The 16729-nt window shown below is 36.8% G+C and overlaps 1 protein-coding gene across 1 annotated transcript; it reads right to left on the reverse strand.

The window, feature by feature from the left end:
• Positions 1 to 2256: 2256 nt before the first annotated feature.
• On the reverse strand, positions 2257 to 6369 carry Smp_195110 (KRAB-A domain-containing protein; the record flags this gene model as incomplete). The annotated part of the gene is made up of 1 exon (XM_018798270.1): positions 2257 to 6369. The coding sequence occupies one exon, from the start codon at positions 6367 to 6369 to the stop codon at positions 2257 to 2259; it is 4113 nt and encodes a 1370-aa protein (XP_018653228.1).
• Positions 6370 to 16729: the final 10360 nt, after the last annotated feature.

A 16729-nucleotide genomic window follows, 5' to 3' on the forward strand; every position in this document is an offset into this window, starting at 1 on the left:
TGACGAGTCCCAAATAGGACGAAACGCGCGTCAAACTGGATTCCACTGCTAGTCACTATCCATCTTTGCCTACAATGCTTGTGAATTAAGGCTAAATCGAGGCGATACGCACAGTATGCACATAAGCCAATTAGAGACTGATCAGTTGCAGTCCTAACACATCAATGGGAAGATTCAAACAAACAATACTAAATGAATTTATATATGTATTATTTCTTGGTGTCCATTAATCATACAATCTTAATCACTCTATGATGTAAAAATATAAATTTAATTTTCGGTATATCATCACCATATTTATTGGTGTGTGATTGTTATTATTATAAAAAACAGGATATTACCATGAGTAATGTTTGAATAGTCCTTCTGTTATCATCGACAATCGAATGTTTTTCACTTTGTCGGCATATATGTATCCTGTAAGAATTGAATCAATACAGTCATTATCCTACAAGTTATTTTGAATAAATGGTTTGTGTCTAACAGTGAAATAGACAACTAGTCCTTTACTTATTTACGTCTGTTGCATTAAAACAAAAGTATCATAATTTTTCTAGTGTAATCTTCATTAATCACAAAGGAAATCTAAATAAACTCACTAGTGATTACTTAAAACTTCTGAAATTCATTCACAATTATTCCTTGAATATACATAGTTCAACAGGTTTCTAACAATGATAACATTATCTGCTAGCTGGTTTCCAATGATCTCCCTTTTAGTGATGAAAACTATTCATATGTTCACTTATATGATGTTAATCTAAATCTTAGAGTTCAGTATAATATATACTCTGTTTATTTACTGAATTTAGCTAATTAAATAATGAAAGACATATTCAGTCAGTCAGTCAAGTACAACGTAGGATCAGGCACATAAATGCATCGGTCTAAGTTGCCATAGCTGGTTAGCACAACAAGATGAACACCGAATTGATAGAAGTAGTTAATTTAGTGGTGGTAATATATAAAAGAAAGGTTGTATATAAGGATATAGTATAGGAAGGCAGGCAGATATGAAGCAAATTTAATCTCAAGGTTTAAGGGAAGATAAAGAGTGTTTACACCTGCGCCACTGTGATTGATTCTAAGCCATGTCACACAGAGTCTCCAATCATTGATTACAATAGTCTGCATCTAACAACATGGCTTAGAATAGAAGTTAATGACTTCAAGCATTGATGCGACGTTTTGGTTTGGCCGCCCCTAACTCTCTTCCAACGATCCACAATACTAGTCAGCATAGCATAGCGTAGATAGTCACAGATACAATTCAGTTGTTTAACCCCAAAGGTTTAATCAAAACATGTTGAATTCAATAGATATTGTTCAGCTCTTTCAAATGTATCAAACTGATTCCTTTTTAAAAACTAAATTTATAAACAATGAAATGAATAAGGGTTTCTAAATACTTTGAAACTGGATTAAACTGGCATGGTAAGAAAAAACAATCGATTTTGATTCAAATATCTTTCAATCAAATAACCGGTACTTATAATTATCACAATGAAAAGCCTGTCATTGTATGCCAGATATACAAAAAGAAAACGTCCCAAAATTGTGACCATCTAAAATATGGTAAAGCATATTAGCATGTCAGATTGTGGTGTGTGCTACTGATGTCAAAAGATATAAATAATATGCATTGTCAATCGAATGTGAAATGCCTGGTGGCAGAAAATTAAGAAGATCGAGAATAAGAGAATGACAACAAAGAATGATTGATATGGAAACAAAAGAACAATGAAGTCTGAGACAATTGATTGACACTTTGCAAATGAAGTATTCACTGTATGGATCGCCGGTTTGACTAAGTTGTTCTGTAATTTTGTATTGAAATACATTCGATTGTCCCCATTTGTGTTCTACTAGTTATGGTAACATTCAGCTATCTATAAACTTAAAAGGAAGGTATACGTAGTTAAATCACATTTCCTGTGAACTAATTGTAGCACGTTGTATTTCGACGTTTACTTGGGAGCAGGAGCGACCTGAAACAGCAACACAACAGTCAGGACAGACAAGTGCTTCGGAAGTGAGAACACGGTGTGCTGGTGCAACAGATATATTTGAAATTGAAAAACGCGGTTTTTAGTACAAAAGGGGAAAGTTATTACAAAATAGTTTTACTCGTTATTCTGCAGGTTCAGACCGCGTAGGGCTTGTTCTTCTTCTTCCAGTGCATTCACTCTTTGTTGCCCTGCAATGAGAAATACAAACTCACATTATTAATGTTGCATGTAATGATTTTTATTACCGTTACACTACCCCCTCTCTCCATGAGGCACTGTCCTCAGTGCCTGATTGCGGGCATGGGTATGCTATTCCTCCTTCTGGTGGTACCTCATAATGGCTGGTAGCAGTCGGGGGATTGACAAACGGGGTATCTAAGTGCACCGTTGTTTTATCTGGCTTCAATTGGTTGTAGTGTGCTGTTATAACGTCGTCTTGAGGTCGCTGGAGGTTACGTAGGACGAATGTTGTAGGGGACCGAATAAATACGATTTCATAAGGCCCTTTCCACGGTTGGTGAAACTTACCGCATGTTCCTGGTGGGGCCATAGGGCGATGTAGCCACACACGATCTCCAGGTTTATATACAGGCCCGTTCGCATGTCGATCGTACACATCCTTTTGGTGTTTGTTGGCATTTTGTAAATTAGCTTTAACTAGACGATATGCGTCGGCTAGACGGCTACGAAGGTTACGGATGTATGGTACATGGTCTTGAGCTTCGAAAGGCAACAACGGCATTTGGATCTCAACAGGCAGACGTAATTCATGTCCAAAGAGTAAAATCGCAGGTGAAAATCCCGTGGAACCGTGAACTGATGCGCGGTAAGCTAACAAACATTGGGGTATTGCATCATCCCAGCATTCCGTCGACGAGTTATTGATAAACGACTGTAGGAGGGTTTTAATGGTTCGGTTTGTTCTTTCTACTAAGCCGTTACCTTCAGGGTGGTATGCAGTGGTACGTGTTTTGCGGATACCCAATAATCGGCATACCTGGGCGACGAGATGGCTTTCAAAAGCTGTACCTTGGTCGGAATGGAGTGAGAATGGAGCGCCATAACGGGAGACCCAATGATCAATGAAAGCTCGAGCGACCGTGAGGGCATCTTGTTGTGGTATAGGGACGGCTTCACACCATTTGCTAAAATAGTCCACCATCACCAGTATATAACGATTTCCGTTCTTTGATGGTGTAAGTGGCCCCATGATATCGATACCGACTCGTTGATGTGGACCTTCTGTCGTCATTGGGACTAACGGTGCACGGGGTCTTTGCTGAGGTGACTTGATGGCATGGCACGTGCTACAATTTTTGCAGAATTCAGTCACGTCTTCATGGATGGATGGCCACCAAAACCTCTGGCAGATCGCATGTTCAGTTTTCCGTTTCCCCGAGTGCCCGAGTTCTCGATGCACCTGCTCCATAATATTTTGAACTTGCACACGTGGTACTATCAACAGTGGTTGTTTTGACTCGCTGACTATAAATAGTGTGTCCCCATACAATCTCAGGCTCCTCCACTTGGTACAAAGACGGCGCGTCGCTGGGGAATGATCTTTTAACTCTGCCGCAGAAGGTTTATCGTTTCCGTGTAGTTGTCGTAGGTAAATGAACTGCAGGTCAGGGTCTGTTGCTTGAAGAGACGGCCAGTCGATCTCTGGGGCTGTGCTAAGGACAGCACTAATGGTACTAGGAGCATAGGGTATACGAGACAGAGAGTCGGCGTTTGTGTGACGGCTGCCAGGTCGGTATTCGCAAGTAAAATCAAACTCCTTCAATCTCTCCTGCCAGCGTGCCACCTGACCTTCTGGTTCGCGAAATGAACGAAGCCACTGTAATGCACGATGGTCTGTGCGTACACGAAAGGGACACCCTAGGAGATAGTGACGAAAATGTTGCAAAAATTTTACCAAAGCCAGCATCTCTCGGCGCGTCGTAGAATACCTTGTCTCTCTTTTATCTAACCGCCGGCTAGCGTACGCTATGACCCTCTCCTGTCCATCTTGTGTTGTTTGAGAAAGGACTGCTCTGATAGCTGACGAGCTAGCATCAGTGTCAAGTATAAACTCACCTCCTTTATCTGAAGTGTCTGGAAAAGCTAGTATGGGTGGAGCAGCAAGACATGATTTCAGGGTGTTAAATGCTTGTTGGCATTCTGTGGTCCACAAAAATTTTCGTCCTTTATGCGTCAGGCGATGTAAAGGTGCTGCTAGGGATGCGAAATCGCGCACGAAACGTCTATAGTAAGAAGCGAGCCCCAAGAAGCTACGTACCTCCTCCGCAGATTTCGGCTGTGGCCAATTAATAATGGTGCTCGTTTTTTCCTTATCTGTTGCTGCCCCATCTTCTGTAATGCGATGTCCTAGAAAGAGTACTTCTTTCTGCAAGAGTCGACATTTGGACGGTTTCACCTTTAAATTATGCTGCTTAATACGCTGTAAGACTGCCCTTAAGTTGGCATTATGCTGTTCAGGCGTGCTGCCATACACAATAATATCATCAAGGTAAATCAAACATTTTTGTAGTACCAGGCCATGTAGAACCGTCTGCATGAGTCGTTGAAAGGTTGCTGGGGCATTAGTTAACCCGAAAGGCATCACCTGAAATTCGTAGAGACCATTTGGTACAACAAATGCCGTCCTTTTTCTATCCTGAGGTCGTACTTCTACTTGCCAGTATCCGGATGCTAGGTCTAAAGTCGAAAACCAACACGCACCTCTCATAGCATCCAATGTTGTATCAATCCGTGGTAGTGGGAAGGAGTCGCGCTTTGTTATAGCATTAAGGCGACGGTAATCTATACATAATCGAAGGGAGGAGTCTTTCTTCTCCACTAAAACAATGGGTGAAGCCCACGGTGATGAAGATGGCACAATAATCTTTTTCTCTAACATCTCTTTTATCATTGATTCTAACTGAGGCTGATAGTGTACCGGTACTCTTCGGGGTGGTTGACGTAATGGCATATGATCACCTGTAGGAATAGAGTGTTGTACCGTGGTCGTCCGATTACCAGAGATATTCTCTGAGAAAACAGAACTAAATTTTTGAAGTAAGGGAATGGTTGATAGACGGACATCCTCTGATACTTGTTTATTGGTTTGTACCTGGTGTATGACTTCCGACACCCCTACGTGAGCTACCGACTTAGTTGCCTTCTTAAGGCGATGTGTTGGGATGGTTACTTCCCCGATTCGAGCTTCCGCCTCAGCTACATGTATAACGACGTCGTATTTTAACATGAAGTCAACTCCAAGTATAACATCCCAGGCGAGTGTGTGGCATACTAAAAATTCGTGTAGGAATGAGTGTTTATTCACCGTTACCTCCAACCACACCTTAGACCGTACTTCCAGAAGGTCACCACCGGCTGTTTTTAGTGTGGAGTAACATGGTTTTTGTCGGTTTATGCGATTCAATGTACTTAAAAACCCTTCTCTCACAATGGATACTGAAGCTCCTGTATCCAGTAGGATAGTAGTCTGTAGCCCCTGTAAACTACCAGCTATGGTTATCGGATATACTGATTCAGAATAATATGAAGACAAATGGGAAAAACTGGTCTCACCTGGCTTCCAAAACTGATTGTGCCCACATTTTCGGGCTCTCCGCCCAAAGCGTTGGTAGTAAAAACACTCCATCTTCCGGTTATGTTGACTAGATCGTAGCGCCTGTCTATCAGGGCGCCGTTTGACTGCAGAAATAGTTTGAGTGAAGTCGGACTGATGTGGTTCTCCAGGGTGGTCAATAGCATTCGCTGACAACTGCGGTGTATTGACAGCGTTTGATAGCTTGTCTGCGGCAACGAACCGGAGAACTGTGGTTCTTAGGTCTTGAATGCTTTTTGGTGGCATGTACAGAAGGTGCTGTCGTAGTGCACCTGGCAAAAGGCCTTCTGTAAATCGTGCGCGTATTATTTCTTCCCGAATAGAGACGTCTAAGCTTGGGAAGGCTACTATTGCTGCTTGTTGCAGGGAGTGTAGGTATTCGATGGGTTCCTCACTCGTTTTCTGGTGACGCGACAGGAACTGCATGGTCCCCAGCTGCGTGTCTACTGTTAACGAAAAGCATTCATCAAGAACATTCCAGTTTTGGGCAGATGAGTTGCTTGCGGTTAAACCATTGGCAATCGCCCTTTTTGCCGCTTCATCGTCTAAACACGACAGGAGGTAGTCAAAATGTTCGGTAGCTGGAACCTTACGTAGATACGTCGTAATCCTGACCTTCCAAATAGCATAATCCGACGAGACTCCCAGTAGTGGTGGCTGGCGGATGATTGCACCGGTTGCTGGCTTGCTTGAAATGACCGGTGGTTCCTCATAGTTTTCATCGCGTTTTGACGTAAACACCTCCATCACCACTTGTAGCACGTTGTATTTCGACGTTTACTTGGGAGCAGGAGCGACCTGAAACAGCAACACAACAGTCAGGACAGACAAGTGCTTCGGAAGTGAGAACACGGTGTGTTGGTGCAACAGATATATTTGAAATTGAAAAACGCGGTTTTTAGTACAAAAGGGGAAAGTTATTACAAAATAGTTTTACTCGTTATTCTGCAGGTTCAGACCGCGTAGGGCTTGTTCTTCTTCTTCCAGTGCATTCACTCTTTGTTGCCCTGCAATGAGAAATACAAACTCACATTATTAATGTTGCATGTAATGATTTTTATTACCGTTACATAATCATCAATTGAATTTTCGCACAAATAGTTCTATGTTACATAAGGCTTTTGTTATGTATAATAAGCTTATTATTTGCGTTTGATTTGAATGACTGGAAAAACAAAAGGTTTCAGGTTGTTATTATGTCTACAGGAAATTATAAACTATTACTTATGTTACCATATCTACTGAATAAGTTTGTGGTCATTTCAATTTAGTAGCTTAGTAGATTTTCAGACAATATTTATGTTTTATATAGTTGAGATCATGAGTCAATTGAAGCTAGACCACTATGGAAAACCTGGAAGCACTGGACGGTCGTTTCCACACATTGATGAAATCAGCCAACTGCGTGGCAAGCGATGACAGATGGGTCTTCATATTTCTTTCTCAATGAAGTGTTCATTAAATTCATGAAAAACATGTCAATTGCTTATTAAGTAATCCCTTGGAGTTTTTTTATAAAAAAATGTTCCAACTTCAACTTGAAATGGTTTGACAACAAAAAGCTTAGAGTTACCGTAACATCTGGATTGTGTGTTGTTAATTTTTTATCACGAAGTTTTCATGAATGAACTAAAACAAATTACTGTTTAAATGAAACAAGGGGATATAAGGGAGTTTGTTTCCGGCCATCTGGGTTGAAATACAGTCGTACAGCATAGTGAATTCATCGGAATTAGAGGTACATACTGTCGGATGCTGTTTCAGTAGTTCAGGAGTCAAGTGTTCTCACTGGAACATGAAGATCGTCGGTTGATGGATGCTCATTACCGAGGAGTTTTGTATGTGGAAAAAACACCTTTTCAGTCCACTCCAGTCTTCAATAGTTATCTAAATAAAATCGGTTCATGGAATAAACCATGAAGTATAACAATCTTCGCGAACCCCTTACACTAAAATACAAAACGACTTTAGGTTTAATGCTTTGTTTTAACGATGTCCAATTATCCTAATCATAAACTCACCCAATCGATTTATTATACAGTTGATGACAACTGATTTATGTTTGCTAGTAGTACTCGAAAAAATAAATCAATTGACTGGTGAATTCAACTATAAAATTACTAAAATCTCTACAAAACCCCCCTTCTGATAATGATCACATGTTCACTAGTGACTGCTTTCAAGAGATGTTTCCTGAAGTTCTAGTGAGAAGCAGTGACCAGTCGAGTTCAACCGAGTCTGTTGTGAGATAGTAGCTCACTGAACACAATGGTGGAAAGTTGCTCGATTTTTTTGGATTGGTTGGAGTTAGACATTAACACCGTTGGATACCAGCCGACTAAGAGGTTCTAGAGGTTAAGCGCTCGCGTACGAGACTGATAGGTCCTGGATTTGAATCTCGCGAGGTGGGATCGTGGATGCGCACTGTTGAGGAGTCTCACAATAGGAATAAACACAGATTTGATCAATAATGAGTAGAAAGTCTCATATATAAATTCATGCCAAAATCGTACGCTGTATGTCATGCTGAGCATAATTCACTTCAGTTTAATACAAGAATATCATCTCTTCAATGTTTACATCACACTAAAGTAAATCAATGTTATACTGAATAAAATAAAGCAAATGTTATATTGAATAATCTTCATATTGGATTGTAAAACGGAACTAATATTGAACAAGAATTACAAATAAGCTAAAAATGTAATTTTGCTTTTTTATCTTATCATATTACAATTAATGTACAGAAGACAAACAACTTGAATATTACACAATAATTGAGTCCAAACCACCTAAATGAATAGCGTAGTAATGATACTATTATTAAGAAAACCGATAAGTAATCAGCTATTTGCCATTGGATGCATACTGCTGAGGAGTCTCACAATAGGACGAAACGGCCGTTCAGTGCTTCCGGAATTTCCATAGTGGTTTAGCTTCAATTAACTCATGATTTCAACTATGAAAAAAGTTAAATAAACAAATTTACAACACAGATTATAATGTTTTTTCTACAGAAATTTTCGTATCTTACTACCGATGTTTAAGTTGACGGGTTTGTTCAATTCCATAAAATCCTAATTAAGTACACTTCAAGTTCAGTATAGTAAACAACTTGATTGAATGCCTTTAATAAACCTTATGATATTTTGTATTTGTCCAACATGTTGATAATAAAATTACATTTCTATTAGGTTTCCAGATCACAGCGTTATTCAATAAAATAATAGTAGGTCTAATGTAACGATGAAGAAAATCTGTGACCTATAACATGCATAACAGTGTTCAAATAGTATAGTACCTGAGAATACACTAGAGAAACAGAATTTCAGATGATGATGATGATGATGATGATCAAGTTCATTTCATTGAAAACCCATTCTTTTTGAAATTCAATAATTTAAATCATTCTTATTTTCAATATGGAGTTGTTGACATTATTGTGGTTTTGATTAACATAATAAATCAATCAATGTTAGACAATCATTAAAAACCCGGAGGTACTGCATGGCCATTTCTCTTAATATAGAACTCCTCAACAGTACATATCCACAATCCCGTACCCAAGATATAGATCCAGGAGCTTCAGTTTCAATATACATCTAATTCATTCAATAACTTATATCACTTTCTTTTTATTATTTCTTCCATAAAACTCAATTCTATATCAAATGAATGAAATTACATAGTTGAAATCATGAGTCAATTGAAGCTAGATCGCCTGGAAAAAACCTGGAAGCATTGCACGGCCTTTTCGTCCTATTATGGGACTTCTCAGCAGTGCGCATTCACGATCCCGTCTCGTGAGATTCCAACCTAGGACCTACCGGTCTCGCGCCAGAGCACTTAACCGATAGACCACTGAGCCGGCATCCGAAATTCCAGCAAGTGTCTTTATAAAAAACCAATTTCTCAATATATTTTACAATATTTCAAAAAAATATTATTCACTTTTCAATGTCCCGACATGAAACTATTTTCAATATATTCAGGAAATTTCTATTTTAATTCACTTTAATAATTAAATCAATATATATTTTTTAAATTGAAAAAAAAGACAACTTTTGAACATAAGCAACGATTACATTTTGATCAAAATAAAGTTAAAAAGGATTATCAAAAGGGGGAGTCCTATAATAGGACGAAACGTCAAACTAATGCTTCTAAGTTTTCCATAGTGGTCTAGCTTCAATTGATTCATGATTTCATTTTTAAAAGGATTAGTTTTAAGATTAGTTTCTCTTTTTGTTTTTTCAATGTGGAAAAAAATTGTTTATTTTCTTTTATATAGTTGAGATCATGAGTTAATTGAAGCTAGACCACCATAGAAAACATGAAAGCACTGAACGGCCGTTTCGTCCTATTGTGGGACTCCTCAGCAGTGCACATCCACGACCACGCCTTATGAGATTCGAACACAAGACCTATGAGTCTCACATGCAAGCACTTAACCTCTACACCACATAGCAGGCGTCCAACGATGTTAATGTTCAACTCCAACGAAATTGATCAGCTGTCCACGAAAGAAACCTGCAGCGCTTCCAGGTTTTCCATGGTGGTCTAGCTTCAATTGAATCATGATTTCAACTATAAAATTACTAAAATCTTCACAAAACCCGACTTCTGAAAGACACGATTAACTAATTCATAAATCTGAAATAATCTACCATCAATTTTAACTAATTAACTGACCAATTTTGTTAATCATACTGAAATAAAATAACAGACAATTTATTGTTGATAGAGTATAATATTATTTTTATAGATGCTAGAGACTCAAGAACATCTAATATCTTGATTATATCAAATGAACACAAATAGTGTTTGAAAAATGTTCCAAAAGCTTCGGTTGACATAAGAAAATTTGAGAATAAGTCTGAGATAGCGTTACATACATTAGAAACCGGATACAGAATGAATTTTGAAGGGGCCAAAATATTTCAGAAAAGCTTCAACACTCATAAAGAAAGATTGACAGCAAAAGCGCTGTATATATGTGGGCGAATAAGAACAGCCTTAACAGAAATGATGGTATTCAGTTAGCACCTATTTGGTAAATATTCATTAACAAGTAATTAAACTCTTCTTCCTTTATTAAACTTGTTTATTTCAGACGAATCGTTATTTTGACTGAAATTAATATGAGTTATGTTTAGCATTACATTTATGTACTTCATGATTCTCAATTTTACTATATTCTTGTGTTGATATTTCAATATTGAATCTCGAACAAACTGAATTTCTTTACAAATGTCAATAAGTTGTCCACTAAGCTATTGAATCTAAGTTGAATATCAACACTTTAAGGTAGATACTTGTAAATGATGAGTGTTAAATAGGACGAAATTCATTTTCAACTTCAAATAATTTAAAAACAATTTTTATCAACCTTCAACTTACACTTTTATTTTAACTTCATATAGAAACATATCAACACGGAATATCATTCATTGATAATTCATTCTTACACATATATAAACACACACACAACTCATTTCAGTCTTTTGTTTCACATCATGAACCTTTTCATATGATTCTCATTTAACTGACTTATATTATCCTATTTACTAAAATTCCACATCTCAATATGATTGGATAAGCACAGTATAGATTTAATCTGATTTGATTGTTAAACACTATATATTTCTTTGATGATTTTGATTATTACCCTGAAGAAGTCCAGACAAGTTAATTGAACGAAACGTTGGAATGATTTATTTAAATTTCAATCACTGAGATTATTTCAAGTATTATTTTCACATATAATAACTTCTTTATACTCGGTGCCCAATTATTGTCAAGCTATTCGTTCTAATCTTGACAAATATTCGTTTAAGTTATTTATGGTGATTGACTGACTGAGTAACTGAATGCCTCACTGACTGTGAGTGAGTGAATCTGTCTTTATTTCTGTGTGTGAAGGTGAGTTGCCAAGATTCGATTGGTGTTTGTGACCGGGCTTCTTGCACCCAACACATCCGACCACCACTCTGTTGTCCAACTGATATTAGCCCCGTGTGTAGGGCTGCCAAATAAAACTTCAATTATTGGTCGACGGTTCTTACTATGAAACAAAGCACAAGAGTAAGACCAACTTTACCACAAAACAACACCTCACTCCCATTCATTCATTCATTTGCAAATTAATCATCTCCGTCAACACAACCACCACTCGACAACAATAAACACAACACTAATCGCCCCTCAACACTATCTTGTTAATATCAAATAAAATACATATTTGATTTTTGTCTTTTTTCAGGAAAAACCCGTTGAAAACATCAGGTTATACATAGATACAAAATGGTTTATTAGTACTAATGTGAAACAAATAGTTCCATTCACTTATCTTGAAGAATATTTACTGGCTTATAAAGTCATTTGATTATTTCAATATGGAAATATCATTTAGTTGTGATGGTACAATAGATAATAGATTTTGTTACGTCCTTGAATCTATCTACCCACTTTAGTGCCGAGTATGACTTGTCTAATGTAGATTAAGACCTTGACCCGATAGGCTGACTGGCTTAACCTTGAGGCTAATATGCGTGAGTTCGAAGTGGGGGTAGAGAGACGAAAACTATTCTATCCCTGATTGGCTGGCAAGCACGCGAGAGAGAGAGAGAGAGAGAGAAGACAAAGACAGCTGGAACACTAATCACTTTATTCCAACTTCGATCTAGCACTCGAATTCCCAATTCAGATTAGGGTGAAAAGTTACATGAATAAATAGATGAATAGGCTGACCACAACGTACAATAATCAGAAAAATACAATTATTTCCAAAACTGGGGGATTGTAGTAGAAAATAGGGTACAAAAGATTACGTCTAAATGACAATACCTTTAGAACAGAAAATGCTGTGGCAATGAATCATACATCAAACGAAAGTATATGATCTGTAGAATAGGCTAGGGACAAAAGTAAATGTTACAGTTTTACAAGCTTTGAATTAAATGAATTAACGTCCCCAAAAATAGCTTCCGTAATTTGTTAAGGCTTCTTGTTTTGCGGTTCACATCAGATTTCATTCAGATTGATCTGGAGCTTGTCGGTTGTTCACCCTTTATAAAATAATAATATGTTTCTATGATAGTAAAGTATTGTTTTCCAAGTAATCAGGTTAGTTGATAGATGTGGTGTACAAATTCTAGCTTACGAGCATCATATGCATATATATACATATATATATAGATCAATCAACCACTCACTAGTAACCAGCAATATGTTTGCATATCTCTTGGTGATTTTCGGATTCATTCGATTAAATCACAATCGGGCTACTAGTCCAGGTTATATGATAATACAAAATCTATGGTTGATTGTAACTTAAAGATGAACATTAAAATAATACTGAAGATGATTTAAACATGTGGTAAGATTACAATCTAACTGACAGAACTTGATCGAAATCATTCATATTGATTTGTCCACCTTTCTATTCATAATTCTATTTAGTGATTATGTGATTATATATTTTTTACACTTGTAGTTGATATCTAAGTCTATAAAAATTATTAAAAAATAATGTTTCTGTATATAGAACAGTTATTTTAAATAGCAGATGTATATATAGTATAAGGTTGGATACCGGATCAGTGGTCTAGAGGTTAAGCGTTCACGTGAGAGGCCGAAGGTTCTGGGTACGGATTCCGCGTGCGAGATCATGGATGGGCACTGCTGAGGAGTCCCATACTAGGACAAAACGGCCATCCAGTCCTTCCAGGTTCGTTCCATAATCTCAAGTATATGAACTAATTATCATATCTTCTTTGCAGATATTTACAAGTGAAATTATGCCAATTTGCACGATTTTATGTAGACTATTAGTTACATTATCATAAATTCTGTTTGATGGTCTTTTCATGTCAATGAAATCATTCAAGACTGTTAGCACTATATGTTGATTAGAACAAGAACACTAACCACGGTAATCATGTAATTACGCTTTATGAAGTTATTCAGTAATGTAATGTTGAACGAGCATGTCATTAGAAAACCGACTTTTTTATTTTTCATCTATGACATAGAGTAACAAGTTATGGTCTATTATTTGTAAACTAGAAGTATCAGTAAAAATGAATAAACCTGTTTCTAAAGAAACTGTCTAAATAACAATATGTTTAGGGTTAAATGAAAAAAAACAATTTCTACTTATTGAGTTTATGAAAACTTTTTCATGATCAAAATTAAGGACTGATGATAGTTCAAAAAAACCATTGAAAACCAGGAAGCATCGGATTGCCGCTTTGCATTAGTATGAGGCTTCTCAGCACTGAGTATCCATAACCTTGTAACTATATCCAGCTTGAGGCAATCACCCTTCAAGTACATTAGAATATGGCTGCAAGACATTAGGCATATAAATCACTGGGTATCATCTCCGTGGTCTTAAGATGTATCCTCTGTGTGCAAGACTAAAGGTCATGGTTCGATTACTCATACTACTGGGGTTGTAAAATGATAAAAAAACGTCTGATACTAAAGCGAAGCAACTGTTCAATGCTTCTCAGTTTTCAGTAGTTGTTTAACTAAGAGCAGTAAATGATGTTACCTATGAAATAGCGTTAAATGTTACTTTATCGAATGAACGTGTTTATATTACCAACATGTTGAAACAATTAACATGATATTTAAGTTCGTCTAATGTTTCCATGATTTTTTGGTTATGCAGTTACACACACAGAAATAAATGTTATTTGTCTAAAACTTGTGGTGATAGTAAATAAATGGCTTGATAAGTGTAAAACATATGGTCATAACAGTATAGGAATAGATTATTTGCAGATGACAGTAATTATTTGTAATTATGATCAAAGTGTTTGGTCAATCAACCAGTCATTATAAGTAAAGATGGATAGTGGCTAACAGTGAAACCCAAGACGCGGCTTCCGTCCAATTTGGGACCCGTCAGTTGGATGTACCTGCATCTCAGAGTTGATGTTCACTCTGATGCTCGAACCCAGTACCGTTTGCTTCAAATTCCATCACGTTATCCACTTAGCTACTGAATCCTGAAAGCCACTTGCTTGGGTAATTAAAGCTATATCTAGGCATTATTTTAGTACAAACTAGAGATGTTCAATTTTTCGTAGATCATGAATTTGAAACTTTACAACCTGGATATATTCTGAATATACAGATTATCGCTTTCAATTAGAGTTAAATTTTGACTGGCAGTAGAATCTAATGGTTCATTGATTGATTGTATATAGATCATAGGAGTTATATTCATATAGAAGTTTTCACTTTCTTATTGATTGTTTCTTCTAAAGTCATTCAATAGAATAAATATAAATCAAATCAACTAATAAAGGATTTATTGGGGATTAGTTCATGCATAAAATTACAATTTTTCACTGTTCTGTAATCCTGGGACTTATGTCTTCTTAAGATTACTGGTAGAAAATGACTTATTTGAATTGAAAAAAAGATAACAAGTATCCATGTTTTTATTCCATTAAGTTCCTTGAAAGTCTCATAATTTACAATATCTCTTTTGACGGAATGTAGATTATTACAAACTAAGATGTCGATTTGATTCTTATTATACCTTTTTGGTATTTGATCATCAATACTGCAGTAATTTTAGCATTCGTGAAGTTAACACAACTATTTACGAGTCATTAAGGGAGCGGTAAAATTCCATGTACCTTGTTTCAAAGCCTGAAATGAATATACACTGTTTGTTGTTTCTAAATAACTTACATTTATCAGTTATTTTCATTTAGTTGCCTTGTTTCATTTCATTTACTAGAACTTGTCACAAACCTAACTCTTCAAAGTGAATCCCTGTATTCAGCAACTTCAACTTCATTCAATCTCATGTACATAGATCGAATCATTATTTTTATGATCTTATGAGCAAGTTTGAAATGTTCGTTCTGGTTAACGTTTTTTTTAGAAAGGTTTTTTTCTACGGGATGGGGTTGCTGACCCCATGTTTAACCCTCCTTATTTACCCAGGCTTGGGACCGACAGTCATCCTAGAAGAGATACAGGCTACATTTCGGGGTAAGCACAGAATAAAATGGACAGCTTGGATGCAGCTAGACAATTTGGCTTTCACAGATTACCTGGCTCTTCTATTTTATACATATCAAGTCAAGAAAATCAATGTAACAAAAACCTCTATATCAGTTGGCATTAATATACACAAAGGAAAAACCAACATCCTCAAATACAACATTCAGAACACCAATCCAATCACACTTGATGGAGAAACTCTGAAAAAGGTGGACACTTTCACCTACTTGCACAACATCATCGATGAACGTGTAAGATCTGATGCAGATATGTAGGCGAGAATTAGCAAGTACCTTCGGTATTCATACACATGAAGAACATATGGAACTCAAAATAACTGTCTGCAAACAAACATCAAGATCAGAATCTTCAATGCAAATATCAAAACAGTTAGTTCTACTGTACGCAGCTGAAACTTCGAGAACTACCACAACCATCATCACAAAAGTACAAGTATTTATGAACAATAGTTCACGTAAGGTACTCAATGTCTGTTGAACAATTACCATCAATAACAGCCTACTGTGAGAGAGAACAAACCAGTTTCCATCTGAGAAGGAAATTAAGAAAGGACGGTGAAGGTGGATAGGACATATATTACCAAACTGCATCAAGAAGGAAACGCTAACTTGGAATTCTGAAGGTAAACGAGAAAGTGGAAGGTCAGAAAGCACACTGCATTGGGGATCGAAGACAGACACCAGAAGGATGATTAGGAACTGGAAACGACTGTAAACGACTGTCGGGGACAGAGGTGAATGGAGAATGCTAGTGGTTGGTCTATGCTCCTCCACGTGGGGTAACAGACATAAGTAAGTAACGGACAAGTACACCTTATGTATATAGGATATTCCTTTCTTATCATTATTACTTTTTAGCTAAAATATGTGTTCGATTGTGAACTTGGTGTATTCGGACTACGTATTTAACATTTATCAATAAGGATATTAATTAAGTTGTCCAATCATTAACCCAACTTTAAGTGTTTAAATATCAGTTGGTAAACTTAAGATTTTATTTAACTTCAAAATGGTATTAAGTGTATATTACATAATTACTCTTAAGGTCTAAGAAATGT

The sequence above is a fragment of the Schistosoma mansoni genome, chromosome 6, assembly GCF_000237925.1.
Source record: "Schistosoma mansoni strain Puerto Rico chromosome 6, complete genome".
NCBI classification, from domain to species: domain Eukaryota; kingdom Metazoa; phylum Platyhelminthes; class Trematoda; order Strigeidida; family Schistosomatidae; genus Schistosoma; species Schistosoma mansoni.